Raw genomic sequence first — 21,007 nt, forward strand, 5'->3', positions numbered from 1 at the left:
GCAAAGCGGAGGTTTGATTGGTCTGGCAAGCGAACAAACGCTCATCACACCAACTTGTGGTGGTTTTTGGCAGGGAGGACCCAAATCATGACTGAACATGGTCAGGCTGACAGTACTATAGATCTGACTGGCTTCACATTCGAGCTTGGGTGGAGAAAGTGGTGAATGGTGAGACAAAAGAATTCTTTTCACTTTCATTCATCTGATTATGAAAAGAGTAAGATTGGAAGGTTGAGGACTTTTCTGAATGTATTATAAGCTGTACACTATGTGTGTGTGTGTGTGTGTGTGTGTGTGTGTGTGTGTGTGTGTGTGTGTGCGGTCTGTGGTTACTGCCCTACCCAGCAGCATGAGCCCACTGAGCACTGCTGAATGATAAGAGTGAGAAAAAAGATAAGTATGTGCCCGCAGCTGTATAAACACTTCTAACAGTTAAAGTTTGGACAGCAGTGACTAAATCAGTTTTACATCATGATGTGAATTTCCTCTCAGAGAACTATTGGATTGTGGTTACTGAATAAATGAATGTGTAGCTCCACTACTACAGATCTCATGCAGATCTTTTGACAGCCACTAGCTTGGGGGCTGTCCTCAGGTTTCTGAGGTGTGGGGTGAATGTGGTCAGCAGAGGAAGATAATTGGACCTCAGCGTATCAGAGCTCAGTCTGGGATTTGCATCACCAGAGAATAATAGACTGTGATGTAGCAGTTTAGGAGATTACTGCTTCTCTTTATTCTCATTTTTTCATTAGAGTTCTTTCTCACCTCCTCTAAATTCCTCTCCGTCACTTCAGCTCCTTATAAGTCAAATTAAATATTCCCATTAACCTACTGCAGCAGCATGCTCCACAGCTTCCTTTAACTCAGTTTCTCCGTTAATTGTTTCTCCAAGCAGCAGTGTGTTGTGCCTCTGGGAAAAGTGGTCAGAGAGAGCATGAAGGGTTGAACTGTGAACTCTATTGATCTGCAAGTCAGGCCCAAGGGAGGAAATATTCCCTGCCCTTGATTGGATTAGCCCCCAGAGCAAATTTGTTGACAAGCAGTCACCACAGAGCTGCTCGTGGGTTCAGGCTAGAACAGAAATAGTCAGGTCACAGCCATGCTCAACTCTGAGCTCATGAAGCTGGAATCATTGCCCTCTATAATTAGCACCTTTTGACAGCAAGGTTTTGCTTTAGCTGCTTGTGACTGAGGACTCATGAATCCCTCAGGCTGAGAGCAAAAACTCTCACAGAAACCAGAGCTGTGCAGCAGTCATATGGGATTCTTTCATGTCACCTGCCATTCACTGTGCATGTAATGTCACCCTGCCAGTGGTAATGACACTGCAGTGCTTACAATACCATACTGACAGTTTTGTATATTGGTGCCTATTATCTACAAACGGTACAGCCGTGAGACTGCAGCAGACAGGTTTACAAACCATAGCATTACTTTTTAGATGGATTTCCTCCCTTCAGGTCTGCCTTCGCCTTCCATTTGTCAGTGCACCATGAAAATCAACTTGCATATATTCTGAAGTTGCTTCTGATGTGCAATCCATCATACTGTTACTCTTTTGCGATGGGTAGGGTATGATGTAGTATGTTGTGATGCAGTTGCAGGCACAATCTGTCTGATTCAAGGACACTATGACATTGCAGATAGCAGCTACAGATGAGGATTATCTAACAATAAAAGAAGCAACAACACAATTCCTAAAAACCAATTTACAACACTACACCATCTGGACTTGCCTATTATTTATTTTTTGGAACTGAATTCTCACTAATATATATCCTGAATGACTGTCCACATAATAAATTGTTACGTACAGATTGGTAATCTTGGGTTTTATTCTTGTTTGTTCTTCTTTCTATATTTGTTTTCTGAATGGGGGGGGGGGGACGACTACAAATGCATTTCATTGTGCAATTTTATATTCCAAAGCTAAACTTGCTTATGATAAAATCTTTTATGAATTTTACCTGAGAAACTGAGGTTTATTAAACACTCATCGCTCTTTGTTTATCTTTTTCTAACCATCATTATCTTACAGTGTAGAAACGAACAGGAAATTATTGGGAGGTGGTTGAAGTAAACACAGCAGTACACACAGTTTTTGGAAATTTGTGTACATACAGCATTTTAACAAATGTTTAGAAGACAAATGAATCCAGATAAAGTTATGAGGAGATGATTAGAAAGGAGTAAACCCTTTAAATAAACATGATAACCTTTACAAACAAGCCACAGCCGTTTTCTTGTACTTCAAACCTTTGAGTCAAAGTTTAATCTTTTTTTTTTTTTTTAGCAGGAACTACAGTAGCTCCCTATTGTCCTGCTGTGCACCGTTGTCTGGTGGGCTGCCATTTACTGCGCCCCCCCCAGTTAATAATTAGAGAAGTTTTGCACCATGTGTGTGAGTCTGATAAAGGCAGGAAGAAGGGAGGGCAGCTCAGGTCTTGATAAGATGCCAGATAGTTGGTCACATAACCACCACTTCAAGAATGCCTAGACACTTCCTGAGAACAATGGCACAGGAAAAGGATCATCAATCATTTGTGTATGATTGTGTGTATCGCCTCCAGCGTTTACACTGTCATACAGGCCTGGATACTACAAGTCATGCTGAAGTGTCTTTGAAGTCCTGAAAATCTTGTTTTGTGATCGCTGCGTCTCCTAATGAAAAGAGCTCTACATGCAGCTCACCAGGTAATGAGGAGAGAGCTCGAGAAACGTTAATGTGCCAGCACTCTCTCTTGACTAGTCAACCACATAAACTGTGTGTTGTTGTCTGTATGAAAAAAGGTAATTTACCTGGTCATACCTTGACTGAGGAGGGTGGTCGTGTCAGTTGGTTCAATCTGGGGACAGAAGAAAAGTTTAAGGAATTACCCAAAAAGGAATACACAACAACTTTTAAAGCCACATGCATCTACTATATTTTTATTTTGTTTCGCTTCCTATTTTATCTGAGTAATCTCTTTTTCTGCCAGTTTTTCCCTATCTGCATCATCACATGCTGGCTGTCTTTTTATTTTAGTGTCAGTGTCTCTCCTCTCTGGTCCTCCAGGCTGCAGTGCTCAGCTTGAACCTGTGTTGGCTCTGTACTGTCAATGCACGCTGGAGTGGCAGATGAGACACTTCTGCTCTCACTAAGTGCAAATGCAGACTGGATGGATGCGTGGGGAAGTAGCACACACTGAACCTGAGCTATTAATGGCAACCCTGCAGCCAAAAAAAGCTAACAACCTAGAAATAATAAAGCACTCTTTAAGGCTTGAAATAGACAAGCGTGCTCCAGTGAGTGACTTGTTCAGCTCCGTTCCTTTTATTAATAGAGCTGAGTATCTAAGGACAAGCTCAAAGGAGGGGGAAAAAAGCTGCACAGTACTCAGTAAAGTCAGGGGGAATTTATAAATTGGGGGAACGAACAGCATGAATGGAATCTATAAATAGCACAGTCATAGAACAACCCAAGTTGTACAAAGCTGTGGATGGGGTCATATTTCTTGGCCCCTGAGGTGCTATTTAGAGCTTCTTACATAAGAACGGCTGCTGCTTAAGTTTGAATGTTTAGGACAGGTCTGTACAATTCTGTATGGACAACACTATGCTCTGTGTATACTATACTTCGAATTGTTGTCTAGTCTCTAAAACATGGTTACCAAGAAGCCAGCTGCTACACATTTTTGTTAAGGATCATATCTGGGAAAAAGCAATGACCTGACGTTTAAGTCCATCTGCTGCTCCATTAGCTTTGCCCTACAGCGTGAGTGTGTACACAGCAAGAGTGTAACTTTTGTTTTAGTGACTGTTTTGCATCTCTTTCCTTTTCCCCATTAGAACAGGCCCAACAGAAGCTGCAGCACAGCTTACTGGGGGCAGCTCTGGAGTGTGCCTTTGCAAAGAGCCCATTAAAACTTTATACTTTACACTGATGACAGCTTGTTGGCTTGGATGGTATTGTGACTCTTGGAATCTAAAATGCAAAAAATCCTAAAGTTAGGGGCTCAACAAACTTTGGCTGATGGCATTTCTTTTCATATGGTTACAAATAAGCTCCTTCTTTAAGCTACACTGAAATCTCGCTCATCTGTCTTCACGAATGGGTTTTGGGATGGGAAGTACCAACAACCAATTCCACAGGGTGAAAAAAATGTGACTGTGGACAGACGTCAGACATCAGACTGCCATCCTGTTTAAAAATGTCCCTCATCTTTAACAGGAAGGAAATCATTTCTGAGAGCGCAGGCACCAAGGGAGTAAGCCAATGTGATAAAAAGCAGGAAAAATTAGTCAGAAAGAAACAAGAAGTCATGTCTCACTGTCTTAAAGAGAATGAGTGTGTTTGTTTTAGCCTTTTAAGGCCATGACCAGTTACCATGCCCACTGTGCTCATGTCTTGGTGTTTAAAAGAGGAAAATATGAATGCACGAATAAGGCGGGAGCTGGTAAAAGTCTAAGTAAGCACACTTTACCAAAGTGACGGTTAGAACAGCTTGTGTCAGCTCTGGACCACTTTCAGCTGACTGAGACTTTCTATTGGCTCAGGGGCACCAGTGTTGGCATCACTGGGCTGCTTGTCCCTGACACACATCAGGGTAAAAGAATTGTCCAGAAAAAGCCTCCAACTTCACAACATGTGCATGACTCTTAGAATTAACCCAATATTATTGCTGCATTTTCATCTTTTTTACACTGGTATGTTTGGATTTTTTTGAGCTCTTACTCAGAAAGTCAGTGGAGGACAAGTCAAGCAAATATTAAATATTTAAAGACCAAATGATTAAATAATACATGAAATAATGCTGAGTTTTTCAAACAATGTCTGAGTCACTTACTGTTTCTCAGCTTTCTCCCTGTCATCCAGGAAAAACAGAGCAGTGGCCAGGAAAAACATGCCCCCCAGGATGATGATGAAGGGACAGAGCATAAGGGCATAGCCCAGACTGAGGAACCGCCACAGCGCTGACATCGTGTAGTTCTTCTGAAGGGCCTCTGAGATCTGCACCCAGGCGTGCCAGCACAGATACACAGTGACAAACACAGACCCACATCCCCACCATAACCACCACACATACGCACACAGACAAACACAGGAGAAGAAAAATGTATTCACACGAATCATCCAACAAATGTTTTTAAAACATCCTGCCATGGTCTGACACACTACATGATGCTGTGCTGGTTACACACTCCCAGTGAGCACGTTTCCAGACTGAGTTCAGCATGTCCCATCATGGTAACAGATAAAACTGACACACAGCATGATGTAAGATGTCCTGCTTTTGTTTTAAGTGAGGCAGGATTTCACAGCTAATAGCTCATATTGCCAATGAAGGCTGGTATTCGGCCTTTTGTGCGAAGAAAACAACAGCTGGACACTGGTGGGTGCGTTGTAACAATTTCTGCCTCTCAATATCCCTCATAAGGAAGCTTTTAAACACGCATATATCACCGTGCTGACAGTCGTGACGAAGAGGAGGCAGACTACGGTAGCTTTTAGCAGATTGCGTGGAGGCATGCACTGCAGGAACAGGAGGGGGCTTGTCTGTGTGTGAGTGAGAGTCCCAGTGGCCATAGGTCAGCCTTACTGAAGCATATTGATTATATGTTAGCGTCAGCAGAATGAGATTGTTTAGGGGGAGAGCTGGTGAACTGCTGACAAGAGGATGTTGGAATGAATGTTTGTCTACACCCAGTATGTGTTCATATATGCATGTGCAAATGCGTCAAGAGGAAAGAATAGAGAGGGATGGTGTGAGGAAAATGATTAAAATGCCTACATGTGATAAATCTGGTGTATGTCCAGGATCTGTGTGTGTGGCCTGTGCAGGACCTATTTTGTCAGGTACAGTAAATTGCCTGTAACTTGCACACTACAGCTTAGCTAAAAATACATAGGGTACTGCTGCATGTCTAATTATCGAGCCAGAAGGTATTTCTTGGGAGATTGCTGAGAGATTGTTCCAGGCATTCCCCTGCCTCCCACTGTTCCTGTGGCCATGCCCTACTCATGTAGTATAGGAGGAGACCATTAGGTGTTTCTCTGGGGACTCTTATGGGACAACTGCCTTGGTCTTCATGCTGATGGAGCAGGATCTTGGCTTGAGAATTTCAGCTACTAAAGCACTTGTTTTGAACAGCACTGTCATGTGGCATGTGGGCACAGATATCTGCAGGCGGACCCGCAAAAGCAAACTACGGTGCACTGGAAAACACCACATTGGTTTGCAGAGCTGAATACATCTACTGAACTGTTTGATGCACATCACTCACTCACTCACTCACTTTCTCCTGTGGTTGCTTAGCAATAACCACCAGCCTGTTTTTCTTGAGATTCTCTGCTTTGCTCATTCACAGGATTTGTGCCAGTCTGCCTGGGTGACTGTATCTGGTCATGTTCAGGATGCGTCACGAAAAGTCCATCACACCCGTGTGCTAAACCTCAGTTCAGGAGCAGAGGCAGTGAGTGATGACGCATTTTGGAGCATTCTGTGCATCGTTGGCCAGAGGTTTGTGGAGGAGTGAGAAACCCCCGGACATACACTGTGTCACTTAGAGGGGAGCCGTGACTCTGGAGGCTGGATGGAGAAGGGGTGACTGGCTCACTGCGGGCGTTTGACTGGCTCACTGTTTGGGTAATCCTGGTTGGCAGTGTCTGTGTCTGTTTATTTGTAGACTGCATTATTCTGACATTTGGAGCTTGGGCTTTGGAATGACGTTGCAATATTATCAGAGTAGTTTCTTTTCTATAAATGCTGTCAAGTTGAAACTGGGGCGGTTGATTCATCAAGTAATTTACTGGTCATTTTATAATTTTTTATTGTTTCGTTTATCAAATCAATCAAAAAATAGTGAAAATGCCATTACCAGAATTTGAATTTATTTTTGTGTGTGTGAGTTTTGTTCAGGCCTTTGAAGAACTTGTCAATGCTTAGAGATACATTACAGCTCACTTTATCTGGCTTTGACAAAAAATCCCCCACCTATTTTAAATGTATCTATCTTTTGAGAACTTGTCAGTATGTGACACAGGATCTTGAGGATGAGTTTAATTCACTAATCAAAGACTTTTCCTGCCTCTGTTGAAAAGACCTAGGCTGTGTCAATAAAACACAATGTACACACCTGACACTAAGGCAGCCTATTCTTTGATTTTATAATAATTGACTAGCACCCCGTAAATCATAAATGCTGAAAAAAAGTTAACACCAGAATATAATATTCTGTTGCTGCAGTATGTTTGTGTATGCAAGAGAATGTATTGCTCCTGTATGCTCTCATGGGGCATAAAATATATGTCTTCAAGGACTTAGTATTTAACTTCAGAAATGTTAGTTCTCTATTTGGCTATTAGCTATTCACACTGCACTGACTTAGTGCTCCTATTCTGGCCTCCTTAATGCTATTCTTTGGATGTTTGTATGCAGTTTGGACCCTAGGGTGTGATGGGGGGTTGGTGTCTGTCTGTGATCTTGAAAGGCCTGGTGTCTCAGTAAGGACCAGTCCCTCATCTTCTGACCAATCAAGTACAGTCACACTGGCCCCTCCTGGGAACCATGTGATTTACTAGAAAACGCAGCTGACAGCCTGAAGAGCACTGGTGAAATCACAACTGTGTTCACCAGCCCCCCTGAGACCTGTGCTAAAAGCTCTTCTTGTACCCCACTTTGCACTGGCCCACTTAAAACAAGAGCTGAACTGGTATGTGAATGCATGATGTGTCTATGAATGGGGTGTTCACACATATGCTGTTTGAGTTACATCTTAAATGTATCTGCACCATGATCACCACATATAGCTGTTTCTGGAAGAGTCTTACCAGGCCTATCAGGTACGGACTTCCTGCGTCACCCAGGAGATGAGAGGTGAAGCTCTGAATGGCGACCGCTGTTGCTCTTCGTGTGGGAATAATGACAAACTGCAGAAAGGTACAGAGAAAGGGAGGGTGGAAAATACATGAGACTGTGTAAGGTGATGAAGAGACAGAGGTAGAAAGATTCAGTCACCCATGTTAAAACAACTCCTGTAGTGGTCAATTATGCACACAGAGCCTGTCTCATTGGGCCATGACATCCCAGGCAGACCTGTCAGTCAATGTAAAAATGTTGGTAATGGCCTGTTTCTGTCTATATACTCACCACTGCCTCCAATCTAATGACAAATTAATGAGCTGGTTGGTGCAGCCACTGTACTGGAAATCTAATTTTATTTGGCTTACTCAACCTCCTGTTTTCTCTTCTTGATACCAAAACATGCAACAGAGAAAGGGCTCCTCTCTATTTGTTTCCCTGAGTGGTATATGAATCAGCCTGAGCTCCATCCAAACTGTAACTTACAAAGTCCACAGAGACCATTCGCACATTTCACAACTCAAAACTGCTTCTAATTGAATCACAGCCATTTCTTCTAGTTTGTTGAATGAATTTCCAGTGACTCAGTTTTCTCATTACTTACCATTAAAATGTCTGCTGTTATGGCCCAGTTCAGGAAAAGCAGCGTCTCTCCTATAAAGATGCAAACCTAAATAAAGAAGAAGAAATTGTACATTTAGCGGCGCTAATGAAGATCAGCCGATTTCTGCTGCACAAAAGACATGAAGCCAGAGGAGGAGGTTGTAGATATTGCTCCAGTGTGTGGGAATATGCTGCTGAATAAAAGTGCTTTGGCTGCGGTGGTTTAAAAACATGTTATTATGCTGTGGCTCAATTATACGTGGATGTAGAAGCCTTCATTTTGGTGCCATTGAACTGAAACAAAACATGGGGTGATTGGGGCTATTGATGGTTGTCAAAGCTATATATTAAATGTGGGAAATACAAAAAAATGTGGAAAATGTAAACTTGAAATAAAGCAAATTTTGGCAGCTGCAAGTACACAGGCTGGTAGTAGCTAGTGTTGCTGTTTGACCACTTTCAGACACAGATGAATTTGGGTTCAGTGGAATGTTGGCTCGTTTCTTCGGGCTCAGTTTAACATGCCCAGTTGATGTGTGTATCCAGCTGGGGAATAAGTCTTCTACCAGTGTGCCTGACCTTCAGTACAGTATAGAGGGCTGCAGAACGTGTCTGACAGTGGATATGCTGGCAGGTCTGTTCTGTGATCTGTGAACCAGACACCGTGACCGACATGTTGCCTCTTAGAAGCATGAAGCTCAGCCTTTTCCTCACATTAGCTGAGTGCTGATGAGACAACAGCTGCATGGGGTCAGAGGGTCTCGAAGGCGCAGCACCAACCGTTACAATCAAGTCACGCCTTATAATATGACGCATCTGTCAGCTCTTTTGCCATGCAAAATGAGCGGATCACTTACAGCGTCTACTGTACTGTAATATTGTACTTGTCACAAGTAGTGTGACAAGAAATAAAGTTACCTGTTTGAAGTTAGGGCCTGCAGTGGTTAAACAAGGACTATTTTTATGTGTTTTTTTCATTAAAACTATATACTTTATTCGTGGATGCTGATCTGAGAGGAAATCCTCGGTAAGATATAAAACATCTGAAAGCACCAGTTATCTGCTTCTTTATTATCTACACAGACAAAGAAACCAGGTGTTGATCCAGTGCCGCATATATCAAACCTATTTCTGTCACATGGTAACGGTATAAAATTGATTTGGACAGGTCTCTAATCATGTGATTAATATGGATACTTCTGCGGCTCAAGTGGAACTGGCTGAGTCATGCCCCTGTCAGAGGTTTGATGAATGTGTGTCGTAGACCTCATGGAAGCTCATATAAAACTGAATTCATTACATCACAATTATTATTTATATCAGTCATTATATGTCACTTAGGAATTAACAGCTGTTCCATGCTACGTGTGAACCTTTCAATTAATACGGTTAAAAAGAAACTTGAGGATAGTGACTTCAATACGTTTATGACCACACCCCACATATAGTGTCAAAAATCCAGCATGGATCCAATGGCATCACACTGTATTAAGCTGAGAGCCAGTGTCAGCCAAGGTCACATGTTTGATATGTTAGCCTGTTTGTTATGTTCCCATACATGCATGGAAATATCGTCTGTCCTTTTCCAGCTTTCCAGCATTATTACTGGCCAACTTGTTGAGAGCCAGTTCCTATTGCTCTGTGACTGATAAGAGTGAGAAATGTTTGCATGTTGAGCCCACAGCTCAGACGGCATTGTGTCGGGGCAGCGATTAAGTTGTACCCTTTCCTGCTTCACCAGGCTGTCAGACATGCAAGCTCTTTGTGCATTTGTCTCAGCGTTTGGACAGACAAGTTATAAACCTCAGCTACTGTACCTGCAGTAGCTCCTGAGACATCTCAATTTAACCTGCAATTAAAGCTATTCATTATGAGGAGCAACAGCAGCTCAGTCTCTCTGGGCCTGAAAAGAACTGGCATCAGGCAGGGTGTCCTCGTTATTCCTGATTCAAATATTAACACCACCCTGGTGAGTTTTCACAAAGTGTTCTCTTGGTTATGAGACTTTCCATTTTAATTCTGACCCTAACGCTAATCCATAACATCCATTAACACAGTAATAACATCCATTGTCAAGGGGACATTTTTTACTGGAGACTTGTTGATTCTTGAAAACAGAAAAGCAAAATTGGGCCTATTCGCAGCTCCCTTGTGGTTAAACAAGGAGACAACTTCCTCCTGGAGATACAATATGAGCACACACAGCAGTTAGAGGAAATGAGCCTTACGTAAGCTCCGATGATGCTCTTCTTGGCCACCACAAAGATGAGGCAGATAAAGATGGCCGAGCCTAGCATGCTGACAGCACATACGAGAGGGTCGGCTCGCTCTGTCTTCTGGCGACACAGACGTGTGGTGGCTGCCCCGATGACCACGCCTAGCAGCCCTGTCACACATGTGATCGCCCCGAAGATTAGACTGGAAGGCGGAGGAGAGAAGAGAAGCTTTTTAGTGCGTACAACCAATCAAAGGCCAACAGACTAAACAAGTTGATCAGGAAGGCAAAATCTGTTGTTGGACTGGAACTGGACAGTCTGGAGGCTGTGGCAGAGAGGAGGGTGGTGGACAAAATAAACTCCATACTGGACTATCCTGCCCACCCACTTCATGAGGAACTGAGGCGAATGGGAAGTTCATTCAGCCACAGACTAATTCCTCCTAAAGCCAAATTGAGAGATTCAGGAAGTCTTTTGTGCCCACGGCCATAAGACTCTATAATTCCACAATATAAACAATAACGCACACACGCAGACACACACACACACGCAGACACACACACACACACACACACACACACACACACACACACACACAAACCCCCCAAAATAAATAATTACTTTATTACTTTTCTACATACAAGTTAATTACTTTATTAATTACTATACTTAATTTTACTTAATTTAAATAATATAAAATTTAATAACTAAATTAGAATAACTGCTGTAACAAATGAATTTTTCCTTGGGGATTAATAAAGTACTTCTTCTTCTTCTTCAAATGAAGTTTAAGGTAGGCTAGGCACATGTAAAATATAAATAGTAAAAAATTAAATGACTTCCAAAGTAAATAAATCTACAGAATATAATGTCAGAGAGCCAGCTCAACCCGGTCTGTCCAGCTCTATGTTCTCTTTCACAGGGATTGAGATTAAACAAGTCAAACAGAAGCAGCAGTGACTTCAAATCCTGAGCTCTCTTTTCAGTCATCAACCTCTCACCTGTTTGTGTTGCTGCAGGATGCTTTTGTACAGGCCTCTGGTGTCTTCTGCACCACCTGGGCTCTGGCCAAGTACATAGGAATCCACAAACCAAATGCACCTGTGGCAAAGGACACCGCCGCTGATGCCAGGGAGGAGAACACATAGCTCCGACTAGCCATGAAGAAACACACACACACACACAGATACAAACAGGTGATCATCTTAACTTGTAAAAGACAAAAAATAAACATGCAACTGTTATCAGTCACACAGTCTCAAACACCTCACTTCTGCTGCCACTGCAAAACCTGATAAAATCTGATAACAACTGCAAACAGATAATGGACGTATCCAATAGGATTTGGAGAGATTGTCTGGTTGGACAAGATTATCATCGTGTCAAGATAAGAACGTTTGAATTGAAAGCTGCTCTGATGCTCTATGGTAAGTAAAATGAAACGATATGCAGCTAAAGCTGGCAGTTTTATAATGACAGAAAATAACACACTGTTTAAATGCATTTGCTGTTTCCATAGGTGCTGAATGTGTGTTGCTCAAAGTTCTGCTGTGAAGGGGATAAATATGTGGCTGTTCACCTAAAATAGCTCTAATAAATCTGCATTGAGAGTTACTAACATTTTTTTAAGAAATGTATCCCACAGGTCATATAATAACAAGGGCCTTCAGTGTCACTGATGCAAAGCTCCCTTCACAGTTCAGCTGTGGCAGAGCAGTGGAGAGTCAAAGAGGGTTCACTGTGTCTTGTGTTGACATTTCCATGCTTCTAATAGCGTCTTTAGGGTAATCCTGACCGAATACATGTAAATAAGAGTACACGTTTGTATCTAGTATTTAGGAATAACATTTAGGGATATTTTCATGTATTATTTCTGCCAATTATTTTCTTGATATAAAGCTTCAAAAAATGTCCATTACAATTTCCTACAGCTCAAAGTGATATTATAATATATCTTGTTGTGTCTGACTAACATCTTAAAAGCCCAAAGATACAAAATTTATACAATATAAGGCAAACAAACGCAGCACATTGTCACATTTTACAATAGGGAACTGTCAAATGTTTTGGCGTTTTAGCAAAAAAAGATTAAATAATTTTTCTAATAGTTGTGGATTCCTGTCAAATGACTATTCAAAAAAAACTATTCCTCTATTTGTGTCCAACATAAATTTATACATTAAATTCTTCCTCACTTGTCAGTCAGTAAGTACAAACTGGAAAGTGGCATGCATGGCTCTTAGAGATCTGATCTGCTGATCAGACAGACATGCCAGTCTCCCAAAACCCAGTGTATCCCCCTGAGCTGAGCACAGGCCTTACTTCTTGGCGAGCGCTTTCATGTCACAGAGCCAGGAGGTGTTGGCCTTGATGCGTCCTCCCATCTGGTCAACACTGCCTCTCTTTGGCTCAGGCACAAAGAGCAGGATCAGAGTTCCTACGGTGATCCCTAAAACTGGGGACACCTACCAGGACAAGAAAGATGTATGAGGCTTTGGGTCACGCTAACACATAATATGAAATAGATGACCATATTGCGTCAGACTTGGGTGTGGTTTGGAGGTGACAGATGTGAAATGACAAAGAACAGTGTGTTCATATTCTGAATGGCTGGCCACCATGTTTGTCGATACGCTTGGTGTCCTACAGTATACGAGCCCTCTGGAGCTTACTCTGTTGGCACTGTTTGTAGGTGTGTGTTTATGTGTGTGGGCTTGTCTATGTGTGTAAGCGTTCAAGACTCTAAAAGAGTTTTTTGTCTTTAAGAGCTGCTTTGTGAACTTTTTTTACCAAAGTGAAAACCTCATAAGTGCCCATCTGCTATTATGTTCACCATCCTCTTTTCTGTAATGGCTTACACAGTGGCATGTTGGTGCATGTGTGTGTCTGCACTGGGGCAGACATAGACAAAAGGCAGGATGGGATGTGTGGGAGAGGACTTGTTCCAGTAATACAGATTGTTCACAGAAGCAAAACCAATTTCATATGTCAGGGGAATTCGTCATAATCATATTTTGTGGCTCGTAAAGCCCATTTAAATGCATAAGTACCGTGGCACTGTGAAACATGTGAGGTTACATATATTGCTGGAGTCTTCTGTGGCTCGTAACGTGTGTGATGAGGCAGCTCTCCACAGGGGTTGTGTTCTGTCTCACGGGTGATATTGGTAATTTCCTTTTCCTATATTGTGTCTCCAATCTTCTTCTGTTAATGTGGACCAATTTAATTAGATCAACATCGACACCAGAATCTTACAATGTTCGTTCAGAGAGAGGCAGCTTAATGGAAAGTAGCGCCAATCTCACCAAAGAGGCGAATAAAAACGTGCTTTTTGGTGTAGCTCTTAAGGCCTTTACCAATTGTTCAACAAGACACCAGCTCCATTAGACTCTTACTGTATGGATGCTTGAAAATTAAGCAAACTAACTACTGTCCTCTCTTCTCCTCATTTCTGGATCTACCTGGTTCCTTTCTGCCGTCCACATTGTCAGGAAGATGGCTGGAACACATGGGGCAAAAACAAACGGAAGTGCTGCAGTGTTTTTTCCTTAAAGCAGGATACTGCCGCACAGAGCTCTTTTCATGTCTTGGTATTTGTTTTCCTCTGCATGCCACACTGGTGATTAATTGACTTTGGATTGTTTTATTGGAATGTCATTGTAGCTGCTTTGGAACAAAGTGCCCTGTACTTTGTTTTGTGTTTTTAATGTTCCACCAAGGCAAGATGAAATAGACTTCCTGCTACCTCAATCCCAGTGAGCTGTCATCTCCAGGAATCTCTTTCACTGCGACATACTGAGAGAATATGTAATGAAACATTCCTTTGAATGTCAGTCAGTTCATAAGAAAAGTAAGGTCATAATTTGTTCTAAGGTTTATAAGCTGACCCTGAAGTCCCAGGGAGTCCTGTTAGGTGCTTTCACTGTTGCCCTCCATTACGACTGGTACGTCTTATAGAGGTGTTCACCTCTAAATGTTTTGTCTCAAGTACTCAGTAAGGAAAAAAGTGCTATGACAGCAGTGATTTATGCTTGTGATTTAATACCTGTGTCTGCTCTGAAATACACTCAGTGAGTTACATGCTGAAAAACAGTCCACTAATGTTTTTCTTCAGAAGCAATACCCCGTGAATCTGGATATCTCAGCAAATTTCTACAGATTCATTTCTCTTAAGAGTTTAAATTACCCTTTAATTAACAGAAATCCTGCCTAATACTCTCACAGCACCCATGGGACATTCTGTGAGCCAGTACATAAATAACATATTTTTGTTTCTTAAAAGTTATAAAAATTGACCCAGTGTGGATATGATATACCAGAGGCACAGTACTAGTACTAGGTTAACTTTAACAATGTAGTACCAGTGTTTGTAATTCTTGGGCCCCTGTACCAACACATCCTATCCTGGCTGTTTTCCACCAATGGATAATGGGTAAACCCATTATCACACTGGTACTATACTGACGCCACCCTAGGTTCATTTCAGCCCAGTGATTTTTAGTATGAAGTGATTTTTGCTTTCTCTTTGCCATAATCACTTCCATGACCTGACAGCTGTGGGTTACTGTTTGTGGTTGCAGCAGTGCTTTGTGATGTGACATAAGATCACATTTGCTTTAACCAGTTACAGTTACAGTACTAAACAAGCATTTAGCAAATCCCCTCTAGGGACTTTTTCCAGATGTGTGTTGAAGAAGACTGGACAAAGGAGGAACTAAGACATACTGAAAGTGGCAACATGTTATGCTACGTTTCATTAAGTTCCTGCAGTGACAGTAACATTACACTCTGGTTTGAGGAAGCACTGACATCTTGTTAGTTTCACTGGAGAGGACCTGCATGGGCAAAGTGTAATGAAAGATAAATAAGATAGAGCAACTGAGAATGACAAGCTAGCGTCAGCCGTGATGTTTAATGGAAATTCATTGCTGCAGCCATCACATCAGAAATGCACCCCAACAGTATACAGATTTTTAGTTAGAACACATAATGATTCAGCTGCAGGCTGAGCCATTGCTTCTGCAGCTGCATGGGAGGGAGATGGGGGGGGGGGTTGTTCACTCTTCAGCTCTTGCTCTCGCCCCTTTGTCACTCCCCTACAAAGCACTGTGCTTCTTCCACCACTGTCCCCTCTCCCTACAGATCTATGACATGAATCAAGTCCTGCAGAAAGGGTCCTTCCTCTGCCTTTGTGTGTATGTGTAAGTGTGTATGTAGAGAGCTGGAAGATGACAATGATGCCCTTACCCTCAGCGCCCAGTGCCAGTCTCCTGCAGCCTTTTTGGCAGTATAGCCCAGGATATAACCCAACCCACTGCAGAGAGAAACAAAGACTGCATATTAGCAACACAAAACATCCTAAATATATCTGTGAACTACATTATTGAATAGGCCCGTATGACTCAATGTCCAGAGTTAGACAGATCTGTCATTTTCATCACTTAAACTTGTGCCTACCAAACACACATTCTGTTTGTAGTCAGATTAAAGCTGCAGGGGCTGTTTGGGTACTTCACATGGAGTGCTTATGACAGTGTCAGTGATCAAGTACTGGTAGGATTGTGGTTAGTTGCTCAATTTATGGATGTGCATATAGTGACACAATACAGGTGCAAAGTTACAGCTTCTGGGCCAACAGAGTGTCTGGCCAAAGACTTTATGTTGTCACAGTGTTATTAATATTTGTTTTATTTTAGCTGAGTTAAATTACGTTTTTGTGTCACGAAGGGAAACAACAGTGACACACAGGAAAATCCAGATCGGATTACATAAAGGCACTCCTATTCTGTGAAAAGCTCTTAGATAACATCAGTATTTAAAGGTCAGAGGAATGTAAATAGTAAACTCAAAGTATGAGATGCTTTAACTGACAGCTGAGTATGTGGGTGTTATCTTCCAAATAAGTACTGATATTTGATTACTATGACCTACTATGGCCTCTGGAAAATACTTTCTTTTTCTATATTAACTCACAGATGCTTCCATACAGGACACAAGCATCCACCTAAATAGTTTGATAAATATGAAGATCATGTGAATTACATGCTATGGACATTGCAGGTCTAATCTGTTTTTCTGAGCAATCACATTAATCACTAACATCAAGACAAAGACAAACTTTAGCTTAGATCAAATGAATTATCACACTTCAAACAGATCGAGGTTATAGTCTAAATGAATCAAAGCTGTCTAGGTCTTGACTATCATCAGATTAATGGGAGTTTGAAAAAAACCAGTAGCCTGACTAACTTGTCAGTCAAGCTCAGGATAGTGTTCTGGGGCAAATGAAGGATGTCTGTTTCTAGTAGGTTTCTACGGTCTGCAGGTCTTTCCCTTCATTTTGTTTGCTCCAGAAACAGCTCATTTAGAGCCATGTCTTCCTCCTGTCTTGTCATTTGATGCCACTGGTCAGTGGGTATAAGTGATTGTTGCCATGGAAACTTGGCTATTAGTTCATATTTAGCTTGGGGGTAGGGTGGCTAACTTTCTGGGCTTAAAATAAGCCAGTCTTTATTTTTGTGAAGCCGTCTAAGATGAGAGTAAAATTCAGACTGATACCAGACAGATACAGTTAATCCCTGCCAAGTATCACTGACTGATTTTGGTGGCATTAAGACACTTCACGTAGTTTTTTTAATCTAAATTTGTCACACTATAGCTTCATTAAACTGCTTCATAAGAATTAGGCAGAGAAAGTCAATCAGACCTCCTGATTTCTTTGAGTAACAGATTGGAGCAACAGATTGATGCTCAAATGTAGCCAAGAGTCAGTTCTTATCAGCACTGGCTCCTAAAGGGTCACAACACGTTTAACTGGATTTGCACAAACTGAGGGCAAAGGGGGAAAGAGTCTATGGCAGTGCTTCCATGATTAGTTCTCCAAAAATAACACCTCCATATAAACAGCATATGATATTTCCACTGAGTAACTAACCACTAATCTTATCAGAGTCCACCCAGAGAGTGTTTGGAAAGTTCAACACCAACAATAAAGCCTGAGTGTGAAAAACACACTCACATCAAATACTGGCATCAGACCTGTGTCTGTGGGGCCAGGTTATGGAGCAGGAGAATCCATTTCCTCTCAATCTGGTCTAGTTTCTGAGGTCATTTCCTGGAAATGGTCATAACAACCTCGGTACAGACAAACAAGTGGAGACTGGATAGGATGTTTGACTGCACTTTACTGAGGCGCACTCTTTGGCCTTCTATTGTCTGTGTTGCTGGGCAGTTTACTGTGACCCAAACATTTTGGCAGCTCTTAACACAACCACCCAGAGGGCAGCTAGTCATTCCTTTACCCATTTGTATTCAGAGAGACATAAAGAGACACTCATGATTTGTACAACACATAATCTAAATAAATAAATAAACAATAAATTGTGTTGGAAAGAAAGAAGCACATTTCCCCTTTTGCTGAGCTCTCCTCGTGTGTGACTCTACATGCAGAAGGTGGAAAACAGCACAGCGTGCAGCACCTCCGATGTATGCTGTTAGGCACTGCACAGCATATAACGATAAACCTCAAATGGCTCCCACGCTGCATCCAAAGGTACATTCATCTTTTATGACTTGACTGTTTGTTTTCTCCCTGTGGCTCTGTGACCCTTTTTCTGACTGAATGCACTGAAAAGGTTGGAGATTTAAGCTTAATAATGCCTCCTAGCCCCCCCCCCCCCCCCCCCCTCCACACACAGCTTCACACAGCCAATTGTAAGTTCTGCTTTTCTTTCTGAAGTGGGCCTGAGCTCTTTGTGTGGCTGCTGCTGCAAAAAGAGCCAGATATGAGTGAACCTGACTTTCTATGTGAGGATAGTTCCAGTTATCTATGCTAATGCTACCAATCACTTTACTTCACTGGATTCACCATTGATGAAATGAATATCACCAAGCTGCATTAAAATATATAAATACAGGATCTGTCTAGCATTTACCTTCCCAGGGGGATGGCCAGGTAGAAGATAGACAGCATCGTGGTGCGGCTGTTATTAGTGAACAGGTCCCCTATGATGGTGGGAGAGATGGAGGAGTAGCTGGACTCACCGATGCCCACCAGTCCTCTGGAGAGCACAAACAGCCAGTAGTTCTGCGGGAAGGGAAAAAGATATAGAGGCACAGAGGAAATATGAGTTTAGTTATCAACAGGGAAACTTTCGGCCAAAGCAGACTTGTAAAACTTATTAGCAGGTCTATGAGTGTCTATAGCTGCTTTGGTACACATCAAATAAATACAGAAGCTGTCACATTCAACATGAACACCCCTTAAATGTTGAGAGATTGTTTTATATGATCCGAAAATGTGTTGTGGATATCACCTTTATCAACTGAAAAGAAATGAGTTCATTGCAATGTGAAATAGTATCAAGTCAAAAGGACCCCTTACCATATTAGCTTCTATCATAAAATAAACTGGTGAATAAAAAGATGAATGCTTATAAGGCTTTTATAAGAGCGTGCACATGAGTAGGGGCACCTGTGTAGGCAGCTGGATTGTTAACTGTTTCCATGGTAACAACAACTCACTGGATACGGACTCCCATGTCTGCATGTGAAGCTGCAAAGAAATCTGGTTCTCCCACACAATGAAATGATGCAAAAGTGCAAATATTGGCCACTGATTTGGTTACCTTCTGCTACTCCCAAAAATAAAATGAGTTGCTTTTTTTGATTGTGACATTTACTGTACTGGAAGAGCGTTCTACTTTCTGAAACTTCTTACATATCTCACATTTCTTTACGCTACGTGGGATATTTTTTTGTTTCCACCTTAAACAAATATGAGCTCAGTGTGGGATCTAATAATTAGTATCTGCTGGAGTGTGATAAGAAAACACTGTGGGGTCTGTTGGCTGTGAAGAGGTTAATGAACGTGCTGTAATTAGAGGAGGCAGAGCTAAGACTGTGACCCCGGAGCTGGCCTGAGCTCTCAGCCGTCACTCCAGGCTTCATGCTGATGAGTGGGACATCATGTCATGAGGTCACACGTACAGCCATCAAACATCCTCTGGAGACTACTAGATCGAGAATGAGCACAGTTCAGTGTCCACAGCTATGGCTTGGTTTTTTTCTTTATTTTGAATGATTTTTCCTGTAATAACCTGCTGTTTAGTGGGATCATAATGGTAACTCTTTTTATATGTGTGGTCAGCTAATTGCTACTTGGAACAGAAATGTAGTACGAGTGACAACAACAAGAAAACCTCCAAGGAGCAACGCCTGGGAAGCACCACAAAAATGAGGGTTAGAAACAGAAAAAGCAGGCTGAAGACTGCAAAGGAATAAAGAATAAGGAGGAAGGAAGGAAAACATACTTTGACTGTATTGAACTTGTCTTTAACCAAGTTTATAGCCATGCAAGCAGCGCAGCTTATATCGGTGTACTGGTGCAGTGACAATACTAACATGGTGAAAGACAGAGGTACACCCTGGGCAGGTCACCAGTCCATCACAGGGCATCATTATTTCCAAAAATTTTAAAATAAATATATTTTTCCATTACTTCACAGTGAGAAGAAGAGAGCTGTATGTGTACATAACATCATGGTCCTAAGTCAGGTCTTATTACAACAATAGATACATTATCAGATTGTTACACCGTCTTCATATTCATGAGATAATACAGAAATTGTACATATTATTAAAGAGAAGGTCATCTCAGTGCAAGATATTTAGCTTTCAGGCTCACAGTCAGAAACAGTAAGCCACAGATGCCATTAATGCATTTGAAATGTCAAATAACCGGGAGGTTATCATTTTATGATGATGATTTGTTGTGGTCATGCAGAAAAAAGTATGCAATTTTGCTTTGTGGCAAATTTCTGTTATGTAAGATCTGGTCTCTGTAGCTTCTGCAAATCCTTCCAAAATGCCCCAGAGTGTCTTAAATGTATAACGATAGGACTCAGTTTATAAGTGGTTATTAACATTTCAATATATGTCATGTCCTTTATCTCTCATAGTGACAGTGCTGTAGTCCCATTACAAAAGAGTCATTTCCTCTTGCCTGGTTTGAGTGGCATACACAGGAACATGTCTTGAGCGAAGAGTTAAAGTTTGAGGCAAAGGACTGCGGGTGCTAGTGGTCACTCTGCATCACCTCATCAGCAGTCAGTGGCCTTTGTGTTATTTGTCAGTGGGATGAAGGTTTTAATTTCATCGTAGCCATGAGCAGCCTGAATGATTTTCCTTTTTGGCAAATGGCTGCCATCTTGTCATCTCGTAGCACACAAGTCCACAGGGGACTGAAGTGAAAGGATGCCCTCCTGACACCAACAACATCTCTGAGTTGTTATTCCCTTCCACAGCTCTGGGCTGAACAACTCTCACTGTGAAGAGGCTTACTCACTA

General features: G+C 41.8%; 1 protein-coding gene across 2 annotated transcripts in view; it reads right to left on the bottom strand.

Annotated features, from left to right (window-relative positions):
- spns2 (SPNS lysolipid transporter 2, sphingosine-1-phosphate) overlaps window positions 1-21,007 on the bottom strand; it is a 56,678-nt gene that overhangs the window by 4,322 nt on the left and 31,349 nt on the right. Inside the window, exons 4-12 of one of the 2 annotated variants that reach the window (XM_026327862.2) lie at window positions 18,595-18,746; window positions 15,908-15,974; window positions 12,983-13,125; window positions 11,662-11,814; window positions 10,673-10,862; window positions 8,446-8,511; window positions 7,811-7,909; window positions 4,827-4,990; window positions 2,810-2,846 (exon numbers count right to left, since the gene is read on the bottom strand). In XM_026327862.2, the coding sequence (XP_026183647.1) occupies window positions 2,810-2,846; window positions 4,827-4,990; window positions 7,811-7,909; window positions 8,446-8,511; window positions 10,673-10,862; window positions 11,662-11,814; window positions 12,983-13,125; window positions 15,908-15,974; window positions 18,595-18,746 (1,071 nt within the window). Of the gene's footprint in view, window positions 1-2,799; window positions 2,847-4,826; window positions 4,991-7,810; window positions 7,910-8,445; window positions 8,512-10,672; window positions 10,863-11,661; window positions 11,815-12,982; window positions 13,126-15,907; window positions 15,975-18,594; window positions 18,747-21,007 lie in introns of both variants that reach the window. The other variant, XM_026327863.2, reaches the window with a different exon arrangement.

Source organism: Mastacembelus armatus, chromosome 14, assembly GCF_900324485.2.
Source record: "Mastacembelus armatus chromosome 14, fMasArm1.2, whole genome shotgun sequence".
In the NCBI taxonomy this organism is placed as follows: domain Eukaryota; kingdom Metazoa; phylum Chordata; class Actinopteri; order Synbranchiformes; family Mastacembelidae; genus Mastacembelus; species Mastacembelus armatus.